At 40.8% G+C, this 15,234-nt stretch overlaps 1 protein-coding gene across 4 annotated transcripts in view; it reads left to right on the top strand.

Moving 5' to 3' along the window:
* Positions 1-15,234, top strand: part of TLE4 (transducin-like enhancer of split 4) — a 148,422-nt gene that overhangs the window by 129,668 nt on the left and 3,520 nt on the right. For all 4 annotated transcript variants that reach the window (XM_012640049.1, XM_012640051.1, XM_012640050.1 and 1 more), the window contains 5 exons: positions 11,157-11,406; positions 12,502-12,749; positions 14,185-14,332; positions 14,613-14,763; positions 15,131-15,207. In XM_012640049.1, coding sequence (XP_012495503.1) covers positions 11,157-11,406; positions 12,502-12,749; positions 14,185-14,332; positions 14,613-14,763; positions 15,131-15,207 — 874 coding nt within the window. The remainder of the gene's footprint in view (positions 1-11,156; positions 11,407-12,501; positions 12,750-14,184; positions 14,333-14,612; positions 14,764-15,130; positions 15,208-15,234) is intronic.

Raw genomic sequence — 15,234 nt, forward strand, 5'->3', positions numbered from 1 at the left:
ACTTTGAGTCCTGCTAGACAGTATTGGGGGTGGTTCCCGTGGTTTGCATTTTTTACTTTGCAAAGTGTTTTCATTTTGCTTAGCACAAGAAAAAAGGTAATGAAGTGGGGTTTTGTATGTTCAATTTAAAATCTTGAGCTTTAATATGGAAATACAAATTGCAGAGGTATCTCCAGCAGTCAGGTCTTTACATCTATTGCTGATTTCAAGGCAATTCTTTGTTCAAAAAGTGTGATTATTATGTGCGAACTTGGATGCTCAAAATTTGAATATATTGAGAGAAGACATGCCAAACTTCAAAGGCTGAAAGGAAATAAGGGCAGTTATGTTCAGTTCTATTTTCAGAAAAGGTGACTTGCTCGATTTGCTTCTCGTACTGTGTCCTGGGCATCTAGACTCTGTATTCACAGTCCCCTTGAGTCATGACAGACAAAACACAACACACCAGTTGTTCCAGCCTCCTCTTGTACATTCTGATCTCTCTCTATATCTCGTTCCACATCTTTCATTTTAATCCAGTGCACCTTTTTATTACTTCCTAAGCTCTCTGCTTATTGGCTTCATCTTCCCAGATATGAAGACTTTTACTATAAAGTAACACTGGCCTTTTCCTTTAAAATTCCAGATCCCCTGCAGACCCTCCTTGCCTTGTTAGTCACATGCGTGTGTTTATTTGCATTGCTTTTTTCGTGGGTGTACCCTCTGTCACTATATGCACGTACACATACTGCCTCCTAGTCTCAGTGATACCCACATTTGACCCTCAAGAGCAGTTAAAGACCCTGTCTCCCAAAGCCTTGCCTGCCTTAAGGCATTTGTTCTCAATAGTCCTTCTTCCTGTAACATTTTTTCTGTGTTACTGTCTCAGTCCTCTAAGATGTCATCTTATCAGAGTATTCTGCCCTGACAACCCTATCGTCCTTCTCTCCCTTCCTTCCTATTATTCTTTCCTGTTCCCCTACATTTTTTATGCTTATTTGGGCATTATCTGCCTCCTCCCACTTGACTATATGGGAACGAGCAGAACTTTTCTGCTATTCAGTTATAGAAGCCACTCCAGTGCCATCAGTGGCACCTGGTTCATGGTACTCTCAATATATCTTCGTTCAGTGAATGAATGAATGAACATATGCCATGTCTTCCTTCTCTGACCTCCCTACTTGTATATTTACTACGTCATACTCAGGCACTTAATTGTCACCGTGGTGCTGCTTGTGTATCCTCTTTTTCTCCCCATGTTCCCTGCCCCCTTGGTGTTGAACATGGCCTGACCTCGACCCTTTCTTTACTTTCCATCTGATGAATCAGATTCTTGGTTCCTCCTTTTGTAACTTCTCTATAGACTCTACCCTAAACTTCCTCATTGCTTCAAACACAATGCAGGCTCCATAGCCAAGTTGCTCAGTAAATATTTGACTGATTAATAAGGGAGACAAGGCAAATTAGATTTTGAGTTCCTTGAGAGTTGAAGGTATAAATATCAATTAGCATAAAATTCTGTGTACCTGTGTGTGTTCTGCAAACAGTTGTTGACTGACAAGTCTTGTTGACCAAGAACTCTGCTATATTTGAAGGTGAAAGTTGAGTGTATTTCAAACAGTGACTAAATAACAAGATCATAGGGATTAATCAAATAACGACTCAGATACCTATGAGTTTCATATGAACTTGTAGGGGAGATAGAAGAGTCCCTTTAGGGAAGAAGTACCATCCCCTTTTCAGAGTTACCACTTAGGTAACCAGCAGTTGTACCCAGAGCTATAGCGTAACTACTAGAGAGAATGAGGGTGATGCTTTTTGCCTTAGCTGCTGCTCCGAGGCCACAAGGAGTCTTAAGTGTGTTAGGTGTATTTAAGGAAGCAATGACAGTCTTGGTTTGGGGGTCCTGGCCAGTTAAACCGCTGTAGAATTACAGCTGGTCTGATTCCGGTGGTGCTACTGAGCCTGGAACTGAGCTCCCTTCCTTCCTCCAGTCTTGACTTTTGGCTTTATAAAATGCTTAAGATCCCTTTGGGTAGGTTAATGAATTGGAAGATTATTGAGAATTTTGTACATGGGAGCGATGGAGTCACATGTAATGCTATTGGCAAATGACACTTCACCAGGAATACCAAAAAACATGTAATGTGGTCAACAGTGTATGGATTCGGAAGTGTGACAGATTGAAGTTTGAATTTTGACTCTGCCAGTGGACCACAGGGAAGAATGACTTCACATACAGTTTCTTAACTTTGTGAGCTGCGCTAGGCTCTCGACTCATCTGTGAACCAGGGATGTGAGAAAGAAGATTTGATTGAGTAATTAGATTTCATGTTTTCTGTCACTGGCATGTCTTTATGTAACAGGCCATCAAGACATCTAAGTTCACAGTCATTTATATGCATATAGAGGTAATATACTTTTATTATAGATTTTTATAGCAGAAATGATTATAATGATTATGTGGCTCTCCAGATCATAAGATACAGAATTGTGAAACTTTGTCTTGTGCATATTTTTCAACAGAAAACTTTAAAGTATGCTAAAACATAAAACATAATAAATCATCTAGCATTCTCCTCCGTTGCATACACTCACAAAGTAACTACCGTTCTCCAGGAAGACTTATAACAGTTGTGCATCTCTGTCCTAATTATTTTTACGAAGTGAATTGCTAGATATTATCAAAAATTATAATTAAATGCTTGTTCCAAACTAATGAATAAAGTAGCATTCATTTGATAATTCACGTTGGATCCTCTTGTCTATTCAGGTGAATTAGCGAAGGTTCCACTCCATATGTAATTGGAATGACAATGTAGTTTAATTTTAACATAAGCCAAAAATGGACTTTCTCCCTCACCGACTACTAAAATGAGACTTCTGTGAATGGTGTATAAGTATTTGATGAAAACCACTGTACTAATTGTATAGATTATGACATGTGAATGCAGCACAAACAAAAGCTCTCAAGTTAATGGGTCCCAGGCTGCTCACAATTCAGAAATCTTTCTCTGTTGCATTTGTTTGTTTTTATAAAGCAAGATTTTCAAGATGGGAATAATACTTGATACATAGTCGGCAACAAATACTTGTTGATGGTTTTTACTAACTTGTGTGTTCCTATGCTACTTAGAACCTAGCTTCAATCATACTTCATAAAGTACAATAGCCAGGCCTTTAATTGTGAATTCAAGGTCTAGTCCCATCTTGTGAGACACTGAAAATTTGGAGAAGGTGTTCTGTGTCATGAGAGAGATGAGTGCAGCATAACAGAACTGGGCCTCTTAGAGAGGGAAAAATGAGGTGGAGGTGAGAACGCCAAGGACCTTCTTCAGATATTCTGGGTCTTCATCAAATGATGATGATCCAGTTAAAATAACGACTTCAGTGCACATGTTTTAAAAAGAGGGAAGAATTGCAGGTGCTGGGACTGCACAAAATGATGTTTTGTCAGAAGTGCAAACTTAACATTTTCCTCAACTGTCTTCTGTTCTTGTCACCATGTGGTGTGTGCGTGTTGAGGGAGCGTAGGTCACTGTATTTCTCTGACTCCCTGTACCCTCTACCTTTAGCCCCATGTTTCTCATTATTTGTTTGACATCTCAAATAACTGGAAAGTATATGTTACTTGGACCTCAAATTGATTATATTTAGAAAGTACTTTTGTAGACTAAGTCTTCCTCCCAATTTGCCCTTCCCCCACCCGTTTTTTGTAAGTACCCTGTTTCTTGTCTCCTGAGCTCAGAAACTCAGTTACTTTTGGCTCCCTTCTCACAGCTCATAAATTAGGTCCTACAGAATTTTTTGTCCACTCTTCCTTCTAGATTGTCATCATTGCCCTTGCCTAGTTCAGGTCCCCCAGGACCTCTCACGTAGATTATTGGAATAATTATTTATTATTCCTCCTGTCCATACTACTTCTTGCTACGAAGTTTATTTTATGAATGGCTTTGCCCAGTAATGTCACACCTCTTCTGCCCCGCAAAAAAACCCTTCAGCAAATTCTGGGAAGTTCTCAGCCTGGCATTCTCAGCCATCCCCTTTGTAGCATTATATTTATATAATGATACACAGAGTATTATATGATATATAGATATAGATCTTGTATATTTCATCAGACTGTGCTTAGTCAGCTCCTCTATCCACTTATTGTGGGGTTTTTTTGTGTGTGTGTTTTTTTTTTGAGACAGAGTCTCACTCTGTTGCCCGGGCTAGAGTGTCGTGGCGTCAGCCTAGCTCACAGCAACCTCAAACTCCTGGGCTCAAGCAATCCTTCTGCCTCAGCCTCCCAAGTAGCTGGAACTACAGGCATGCGTCACCATGCCCGGCTAATTTTTTCTGTATATTTTTAGCTGTCCAGTTAATTTCTTTCCATTTTTTGGTAGAGACGGGGTCTCACTCTTGCTCAGGCTGGTCTCGAACTCCTGAGCTCAAATGATCTGCCCACCTCAGCCTCCCAGAGTGCTAGGATTACAGGCGCAAGCCACCGCGCCTAGCCTATTGTAGGGTTGTTAAATGAATTCTTGGATTAAAACCAATCCAGGGATTTCCTAGATCATTTCACCTCGTTTTTTGGAGTCCTTGTTCTCTTCTGTTCTGTCCATCTGCAGTGCATTTCCCATGTTCCTCACTCCTTGGTAAAATCCTTCCATTCTTTAAAACCCATCTCCAGTACCATGTCTGTCATGAAACATAAATTTTTCCTTTTCTTTTTAAACCACATAGTCACTTCTTTATTTGTCTCTTCATACTTCCTAGATTATAAGCCAGTTGTGGGCAAGGCCAGATGCCTCACCTAATTTTGTGTCCTTAGCTTCACTTTATGTCAGAGTATGTGGCTAGGAGGTACTTGGTACATACTGATGCATTTAATTGGATAGAGAGAGAATAGTCTTTGAGTCTATTTCTCTGATTCCTAGAAATGTTGGCTGTCTGTACACATTCCAGGACTCTTTGCTAGTTAACAAGCACAGAGCTTGTTGAAATCTGATAATAAGTATGTACTAGAGCTTTATTTTTTCCAGTTCAGAGTGTCTTTTACATATACAAATAGCAAACAGAGGACCATATTATGTCCTTAATAAAGGAGGCTCTCGAAAATCACCTGGACTCTTTAAAAGGAAGTTCCAGGAACATAGTAGGTGCTCACAGAGGGGTTGTGGCTGAATTGAAGAATGTCCTGTTGAAGACCTTGAAGGAATTGTGTGCCTGGTTTCTTAACTATTTAAATCCTCAAGGCTCTTTAAAAAACCATTTAGTGATTCTAGAGGGGAGTACAGGATGTCTTTTCAAATAAATTATCATTAAGAATGTATAACACCATCTAAACTTAGAATAACCTTTTTTGCCTTTCCTTTAAGATTTAGTCTTCATGACCTCTTTAATTGCTAAATCAATTAGCCTTTTTCTCAGTTGTCATCCCTTAGAATCTCAGCCTGCCTTTATGAGCATTACTGCCTTCCCCTCCTTACTTAGACTGAAACCTGGCTTTCTCCTGCGGTCACCCCTTCACCTACAGCCCTCTCAGGGGTGACCTTTCATTTCATTCATGGCCCCAGGGCCAGTGGTGGGGTTGATAAGGGCTGTGGTTGCCCCACCTTCCCCAGCCTCTTGTAAAAGAGAACTCCTCTACCCTTTTGTGAAATCCCTGCTCCTTTCAGGCTTGTGCCATTTGACTACCCCCCTTCCACCTTGATGGGGGTATTTCTCCAATATGTTAAAGACTTGACACAAGACTTAAGAGTCTTTCATTCAGAGTCTCCTATCATCCTGATTGACTCTGGTACCTAAAGAATATCCCCCAGTAACCTCATCTTGGTTCTTGGACCCTCTCATCTCTAGTGAACATCTGCCCTACTTGATTTTAGTTACCTGTGTTTACAGGCTCACAAAGAAGAGTTTGTTAATCACCCCTAACTGTGTCACCTCCAGAATCCAAGCATTCCATCCAGTGCAACTTCTGTGCCTCCACCCAGCCAGAGTGATCCTTTCGATTGCAAATTCTGTCTCTACTTCTCACTGTCTCCCAGTCCCTAGCCACTGGCTTCTCCCCAGATAACTGCAATAGCTCACTGACTAGTTGCTCTTTATTCTGCCACCTACAATTTATTCTTCACCCAACAACCAGAAGATTATTGGAAGATGTTAACTCAATCATGTCACTCCCTTACACAAGTCTCAAATGGCTTCCTGTTCTACTCCAAATAATATCCACTCTTCTCATCACAGCCTACAAGGCCCTTTTTAGTCTGGCCCCTACTTCTCCCTTCAATCTCATATCCTGTCACTCTCCACTGAGTGCACTCTGGCCTCCTTGCTTGTTCCACTTCAAGGCCTTTGCATTTGCTGTTCCCGCTCACTGACACATTCCCCTCTACGTATGTTTAAGGCCTGTGTCCTTCCTCTAGGTCTCAGCTCCTCTGCTGCCTCCTCAGCGAACTAGCCCCGACCACCACTCTTAATGCACCCCTTCTCTCTTTTATCTGAAACTCTGTGTGTGTGTAACAGCATTTACCACTGTCTGAGGTTACTTGCCTATTTATATATTAATCTATTTTCCCTTCTAGGACGTAGACTAGTGTAAGGACAGGGACTTTGTCTATATTGTTCACCTTGAATTCTACAGCACCTGAATAGCACCTGAACACCTAGGGGTTCAAGGGTGGGGGGGACACTTTTCATGTTGGAAGTCCGTATTAATTTAGCTATAATCAAATAAGGCTTCATTCAAGAAACTTCAATTAGATATACTTTGAAATATACATTGTTTTGTAAAAATCTGTGTACTTAATAATTTTAAAAAATGAAAACTTTTTGTTAATTTTGAAGTTAACTAACCTTTTAATGACTTTGTTTTGCCTGTTTTTTTGTTGGAAAGAATTTGAATATTTGGTTGCAGCATGAAGTCCCACAGTTTCAGTTATCATTTGTGACAACTGTCATTTGTGACCTCAAGGGTGTCTTGATTTGGTTTGGGTAGGAGAATGTAGATTTGCAGCAACAGCAACAAATGATTGCAGAAGGCATGGCTATTCTACTGCATTTTTCCATATTTCAGCTGGATCTTTCTTAGCTTCAAACAATGACTTTAAAATGTCATCTACTGAGAGCCCAATCAATTTCATCTGTAGTTTTTTAGGTGCCTTGGTGATATCAGTTAGGTGAGGCTGAAATGCTAATTTGAGTGTGATGTCAGGATTCTCAAAGTTAGTGAACTTTTCATTGTGTTCTCCAACTAATAGCTCTATAACAGCTGCATATTCTTTAAATGATTCACATATATCATCTGAAATTTCCTTTTGAAGAAGTATTTTGAAAGAAGATAGTGTTTTTCGAAATGCTTGGATTTTTTGCATTTTGGTTGCAGCATGGTCTATAGCATATACACACTTAGTTTTACCTTGCAAAGAAATCTTCAAGTTGTTTTGATTTACGTATCACACAGAAATGCTGCATTCCTATAGAAATTTTCTTTCAATAATTCACGTTGCTGATTCTGTTCTTCATAAAATTTAAGTATCTGATCTCACAGAGATAAAATTTTGGCTGAAACCTGTCCCTACCATAGCCAACACACTTTAGAATGATACAGCAAACCCACACTGAATACCTCATTGTTCAATTGCAGCATGTTATGAAACTGAGGATGCTGTGTTGCATTTGCATGAATATAGTTAACAATGCTTAAAACTTACTGCAAAGTGTCACTTAAAATAGTAGCTTTAGCACAGAGATTTTGCTGATACAAGATAGAGCGAAAAGAAATGAGAGCATCTGGATCTGTTAATACTCTTTTTATCTGTGCAATAAAGCCTTCATATTTTCCTGTCATGGAAGGTGCACCATCTGTACATATACTCACTAAATTTACCAAATTCAGTCCAACTTCATGACATTTATGTTGAAAGTTGTTGAAGATATCTATTCCCAGTGTTCTGTTCACAAGACCCAAAGCACGTAATTCTTCATAACAAAGAAAATCTACCGTTATGACCCAAATGAAGTGTGAAACCTGTGCCAAGTCAGTAATATAAGTTGATTCATCCAAAGCGATTGAATAATAAATATTTTCCTTTTGAAGTATTGCATGAAGTTGTTCTGTTGAGGGCTAATTCATGCTGCCGATCAATTATGGTTCTCCTTGAAAAGAGGGAGTATTTGTACTTCGAAACATTATTGGGGTCTCAGCATCCTACAGCTTCGAGAATGCATTCTTTCACAATTTCTACATCACTGGATGGCTTCCCTTTTTTCTCCCAAACATATAATCTACTTTATAAGTTGCTTCTGTGGTATTATTTCCAGATCTTACTGTTTGTTGCTTGAAAGAATTGTCTTTGCTTTTGCTTTTCATCCTTTAGTTTCTGCTATACAACCTTTCGTGCCTCTCCCTCTAATTTAAAGTATTTGTGGTCCTTACGAGTGTTACAACACTGATGAGCATTGAATTTCTTTAAGGTTGATATTGTAGTGTCACAGAGCAAGCAAATCATCTTATCTTTAGTAGAAACAAGATAATACTGCAATTTCCAATCCTCATTATAAAATCTGTTTTCTTCCTTCAGCATTCTCTTGGTCTTCTTTGACATGATGGCCTGTAAGCAGACAGAATTTAAAAATACTGTCGATCTATGCAACTGTTCACAAATTCCACTTCAAACAGAAACACAGTGCACTATTGTCAAAAGCCCATAACAGACTGGCGTGCTCGACTCACTAACCAGCGTCGTGTGGTAGTGGCGCCAGTCAGGCAGGGGAAGTTAGAACTAGATCATGGGCATAGCAGCCTTCAGCTTAGCCCTCACGGCTTACTAATGTTCTAATTGTGCCAGTCAATCTGGAAAGATTATTTCATTGAAACTTAATTCTTTGGTATTTTAAATACTTTCATTTTAAAAATAAAATAAAAATATAAAAGACGAACAAAAAGGTATTAATAAAAACAAAAGGATTTGTTTTGTAAAATTTGAATTCAGTCAAAAGGCTGCACTTAAGGACCTAGAAAGTCACAGATCCCCCACCCCTTACCTAGAACATATGGGACATTTAAATATTTGCTGAATAAATGGATAATAAACATGCCCTCTCATGTGGCCTTCATATTTACCATACTGCTTATCATCATTCTGTCTTTAGATAATTAATGCCCATTAGAAAATGCAGCCCCATTGCCATTTTCCCTGTCCTCTTCACTGTCAAATTCCCAGAGTACAGTGGGATTGTTGGTAGCAACGACCATCTGATATTTTAATAGTTATTTAAGTGAGCCTCTCACTAGTGAATGTGCCCTCCATGCCAGGCTGTAGCTTCAGGAGAACAGGGTGTGTGGGTTTCTTTCTTGCCTAGTCCTTACTATAGTGCTTGGCATACTGGGATACTCAAGAAATACATGTTAACTGGATGAACTCTCAGTAAACTGTCATGTGGTTGACTGTCTTCCCCCCCTTTCCACTTCCTTGTCTCCACTGGTAATTTCCTTCCCTGACTGCTCTTGCTGGGAATTCCTTAAATGTCACCATTCTCTTAGATTCCACATCTGGTGCACTTCCCACTACATAATCTGCTTCAGGATTATTTTTTCTCCCCCCTTAGCTTCAACTTCTTCTGTTCTTTGTGGATGATTTTGAATCTGATCTCTCTCCTGAATCATAGCTGTTTGGATTTCCATCTGCCCTCAAGTGCAAGAAAACCAAATCCTTTACCTCCTCACATATGTACCTATGTAGCCTTGAGTTGTGGGTCCCTGTGGTTTTCACTAGTTAGTGTGGTCTGCCTAGTTACCCAGGTTCTGAGCCCTAGAGTCCGCCTCGTTATCCCTCTCTCAGGTCATATGTCCAGTGTGTCTTTCAGTCCCGTTTACCCAAAGAATATCTTCTACCCATTGGCTTCCCAGCTTCCCACCACCTTCGCCCTCAGCACGTCTGACATTACTTTCTTCTACAGTTCTCTGTAGTTTACAGAGAAAACAAAAGCTCTCTACTGTCTGTGCCCACACCTTCCACAGCCACAGGGCACACTTCATCTTTTCTGGGAACGTTCAGGTGGTTGATGAGGGGCCCTCAGTAATGGGCTGAATTTTGACGAATGTGACCAGCCTGTAGATTTTTACATTAAGGAATCATAAACCGTTTTAGTTTGATCCTAAACCTTCCCTGCAATTTGATCTAAGCTCCTGTCCTTTGTGTGTCCACAGTACTTTCTTCTTGGTACGTCTGTCTGTCGTAAACTTCTTCGCATAAGCAGAGGACATTCCCAACCTCCATGCCAATATAGAATGACATAATTTCGAAAACGGGCTATTGCCCGTGATAGCCCCCAGGACAGGCCAAGCTGCCTCCCACCCGCCGCTGGCATCTCCTGCTTCCAGAAACCCAGTGTTCATCACAGCTGCCTCACTAGTCCCTCCTTGACTTCAGTGCCCTTAAAATAAAGATGAGTCTGTTGAGAGAAGTACTCTAACTTAAGCTGTGTTTTAGAACCAAATGCTTCCACACCTAAGGGCTTTCCCTGGAAATGAACTAGCGGAGGAGCAGCTGATAGGTACTCACCCTCGGGGGGATTTGGGGCCGTCACCTGGGACGTTTTTTCAGGTTCTCATTCCATTTGGATTTACTAAGATTTGTAATTGTCAGGTCTGATCAAAGTATTAGCATAAGGTTTTATCTTTTTTTTTTTGGTCACATCTGCCATTTCAAAATGCAAGCCTAGAAACCTTGGCTTACTTACCTCCACTAGTAAGTCACTTGCTTAGAGTGAGCTAGAGGCAAAATCTCATTGCAGGCCTGTGATCCACCCAAAGTAGAAGGCAATGCAAGTTTGCACAGTGCCCCTGAAAAAGGCAGGGGCTGTGCTTGACATTGGTCACCTCATTTAATTCTCTGTGAGCTGTAGAAAGCATTCTCTTCATTTTAGAGATTAGAACTAAAGTTCAGAGAAGCTAAATAACTACTGATGTCACACAGCAGCTAGTAAAGAGTCAGCCTGAGATTTGATCATAAATTTAGCTGTATGACTCTGAAAATCATGTTTTTTTCACTGTATGGGTAAGTTTGACTTGTTTGCAAATCACAGGTGGCACTGAAAATGTTTTGTTTTTCATCTCATTACACTCAACAGTTAAGTAACATTTTTTTACATCCCCCTCTTCCTACCTTTTCTCCTTTCCCTCGCCTTAGAGCATACTCCTTCCATGTTAGTGCAGACGGTCAGATGCAGCCTGTCCCCTTCCCCCCCGACGCCCTCATTGGACCCGGCATCCCCCGACATGCTCGCCAGATCAACACCCTCAACCACGGGGAGGTGGTGTGTGCGGTGACCATCAGCAACCCCACGAGACACGTGTACACGGGCGGGAAGGGCTGCGTCAAGGTCTGGGACATCAGCCACCCTGGCAATAAGAGTCCTGTCTCTCAGCTCGACTGTCTGGTGAGTGAACATGGATAAACAAGACTTAGACTTTCATTCAGAAAACAGGAAGGGTTGGCGGGAGAACAGTATATATAAGCAAATCCACACAGTATTGATCCCAGGTGGGTAGTTGGTCGTAAGTGGTTTGTGGTCTTTCACTTGGAGGCGTGTCTTCTTTCAGTTCCTTGAGGCAGAATGATCTGGTTCTTCATTGTGGCACATGTACCAGTGTTCATTAACCCTGCCTCCCATGAGTAAAGGCCAGACCAATTGTTTTCCTGTCTAATAGTTAAAAAAATTAAGAGCCCACAGGATAGTTTCAGGTATCATCATCTGTCACACATAAAGAGCAACTTGCTACTTCATGTGGCAAGCACTAGATTAGCCCCTCAGCTGCTTCACTGGCCTTTATCCTTGAGTTAGTTAGGAAATTTCAGTTTGGTTTTCTTCCCTTATACCAGTAGTAGAATTTTTGCAGTAGCGTGAGGCTAGATCAATTTAACATAATTAAATGTACATAAGATTCTTGTAACCTCATGAGCAGGGGGATTTTTTTTTTTTTCCTGTTACTTAACATCCCTTGATCGAGTCCTGCTTCTGAATGGTGCAGCTTCATCAAACCCACGATGCCCTTTAGTCGTATAATGCAAGGCCAGGCTAAAGGAACAGACTGCCAGGTGTCTTTACCTTCCTGACGCTTTTTTGGCAGTAGTCATCGGACCCTTCAAGTAGCAGAGCCGAGTCCGAGGCTACCAGGCTTTCAGGTGTGGGTACTCCAGGACGGGGGAGCTCCTGCATTAGCGGACACGTGTATCTGTGTGTGCAAATGACACAGGCGGTTGGTTAATTTGGTCGTGGTGGGAGTGGGTCTAGATCTTTGCATTTTGATGCTAATTAAGATTAAATAGCTCAGCACTAAGGTTTGTAGATCAAGTTTAAGTACTTCCCTAATTTCATGTAATTTTCTAGCATTAATCCACTTTATCATTGTCATAAGTATAAATGGCTCATTAAACCAGGAGGGAACACAATACTTTTATGGATTTCTGCTCTCATGTTAATGCTGTTTTCCTTTCCTCATGAGTAATCTCTTGATGGTTTTTGTCTCTACAGAACAGGGATAACTACATCCGTTCCTGCAGATTGCTCCCTGATGGTCGCACTCTAATTGTTGGAGGGGAAGCCAGTACTTTGTCCATTTGGGACCTGGCGGCTCCGACCCCTCGCATCAAAGCAGAGCTGACGTCCTCGGCCCCTGCCTGCTACGCCCTGGCCATCAGCCCCGATTCCAAGGTCTGCTTCTCGTGCTGCAGTGACGGCAACATCGCCGTGTGGGATCTGCACAACCAGACCTTGGTGAGGTAGGTAGGCAGGATCCATTATGGGTTGTGAGGAGGAGCTGATTTTACCAAATTGTGCCAAACTGCGTGTGTGTGTGTGTGTGTGAGAGAGAGAGAAAGAGAGAGAGAAAAATAGATGAGATATAATTATCTTACTAAAAATTGTTAAGAACAGTTCTATTTTAAGGTGCCACAAACAAATTATGAATGTAAAATCTTATTTCTTTTGACTATTTCAACTTTATAAGAGGTTTTTTTCTTCTTTTCTTTCTTTTTAACATTATACTAAGCATCACCAATTTCTGTTTTTTAAAAAATGACGTCAGTTTGATATAGATCAGCATCCATAAGGTTTCCGTGACCTCGTGAGCTCATTAGACATTGTTTGCCATCTGCTTGCTAACCGTAACTGTTGAGAGATCCTCACTGAGGAGATTCATAGTGCATAGTACTGTCGTGGATGCCATATGTATCTGACATGCCCGTTCCTTCAGTAAATATTTAGTAATTACTATGGGGCCCAGGCACTGTGTGGGGTCTAGATTATCTAGTCCCACTTTTCGGGATGGATAGACATAACTTAACAAATGAGATTGTAAAGGATCAATATTGGTAGGTTGGTGTTGGCAGGTAAAAGCCCTGAAACAAGTCTACAAATGTCAACACCCTAAAAGATCAGCAAGCAAGAGGAAGTATGATCAGCTGAAGGGTGCAAGAAGGTCGTAATTAAATCTAGCTATAAGTCGAGTGTGTAAAAAGAAGAGGCCTTACTTCGAAGGACTGAGCTCTTAAAATTCTAAAACAAAATAAATGATCACTTTTGTTGCTTGTGGGTAAGGCTTTGATGAAGAGCTGCTTCTGACCCCTTCCTCCCCCAGCGTCTTTTGTACATTTTACCAGGAGCGATTTCTGGGGCAGTAGCTCATACCCAGTGTCTTTCCACGTGCCTTACTTGAGAGCAAGGCCTTCCGTCCTGCACAGCCACCCACAGGCACGTTGCTGCTCACTGCAGGACTTGATCTGCTTCCTGTGCCGTCCCCAGTTCTTTGTAGAAGCGAAAATTAAATTCTCTCCTCTTCATATCACAGTGATAGAATAGGTCTCAGAATATCATTGATTAGTTCATGTTACATATATATAGGTGTATGTTTTGTTAATTTATTTAGAGATTTTTTTTCCATCAGTAATATCAATCATGTTTTAATGGAAGAGTAATTTGAAGCACTTGCTAAATATTTAAAAATAAACAACAAGTACAGGAAATTTAGCATCTCAATTAAACTTTAATCTCCTCATATGTGCTTTGTTATTACTTTGAATAATTTGAAAACATAATAAATCAAAATGAAATCTACAAATCAGGCCTGTATTGAAATTGAATCATCTAGGAATTTTAAATTGAGTTCAATTAAAAACTAACTTTTCAAGGGCTTTCCCTCCATTTTGACATTTTTAGGCAGTTCCAGGGCCATACAGACGGAGCCAGCTGTATTGACATTTCTAATGATGGCACCAAGCTCTGGACGGGCGGCTTGGACAACACAGTCAGGTCCTGGGACCTGCGAGAAGGGCGCCAGCTGCAGCAGCACGACTTCACCTCCCAGGTACAGTCTGTGCACCCGTGACACTTTAGAAACATAGTCCGAGGAAACATATGATATGCTAGAAGAAGGGGCAGTTCACTTACCATGTGATGATGTCACTTTTGACTCTGGATTAATCACTTTGAGATCTTACTACTTTGGGATCACCCTTTTGACTTTAATTTCTTTCTGTTCAATTCAAATTATGATTTCCTTCATAATTTAAGTAGAGACAGTACCTACTGGTTAGACGAAGCATGTCCACCGTAGCTACCATCACCATTACCTGTTTTAATTCTAGATCTTTTCTCTGGGCTACTGCCCAACCGGAGAGTGGCTTGCGGTGGGGATGGAGAACAGTAACGTGGAAGTGTTGCATGTCACCAAGCCAGACAAATACCAGCTCCATCTTCATGAGAGCTGTGTGCTGTCGCTGAAGTTTGCGCACTGTGGTAAGTAAGCTCCTTTTGTCCATTTTGTGTCAACCAGAATTGTTCCTTCCACCTTCCTGTGGTTTCATTCCAAGTGAGGTCCTTTAGTTCGTTAATGTGGCCTTCTTCAGAACTGTGTTACTTCCTTATATACGCCTGCTTCTCAAATGTCATGCAATTTTCTGGCATTATTCCATTTTATCCCTACCATAAGTATAAATGCTCATTAAATCCAGGAAGGTGTGCTTTAGTTTTGAAGTGAAAAGAAACTTTTGTTTCTTACAAATGGATGAGTTTTCTGTGAATAGTTTGTGCTCTGTAAAAGCAAATCTTGTGTGTCTGACAAAGTAACACAAATATTGCCTTTTTCAAAACTGTTTTCTTGTAGGCAAATGGTTCGTAAGCACTGGAAAGGACAACCTTCTGAATGCCTGGAGAACACCTTACGGGGCCAGTATATTCCAGGTAACACTGAACTCGTTTAGCTTCCAC

The sequence above is a fragment of the Propithecus coquereli genome, unplaced genomic scaffold (assembly GCF_000956105.1).
Source record: "Propithecus coquereli isolate 6110/MARCELLA unplaced genomic scaffold, Pcoq_1.0 Scaffold147, whole genome shotgun sequence".
Lineage (NCBI taxonomy): Eukaryota > Metazoa > Chordata > Mammalia > Primates > Indriidae > Propithecus > Propithecus coquereli.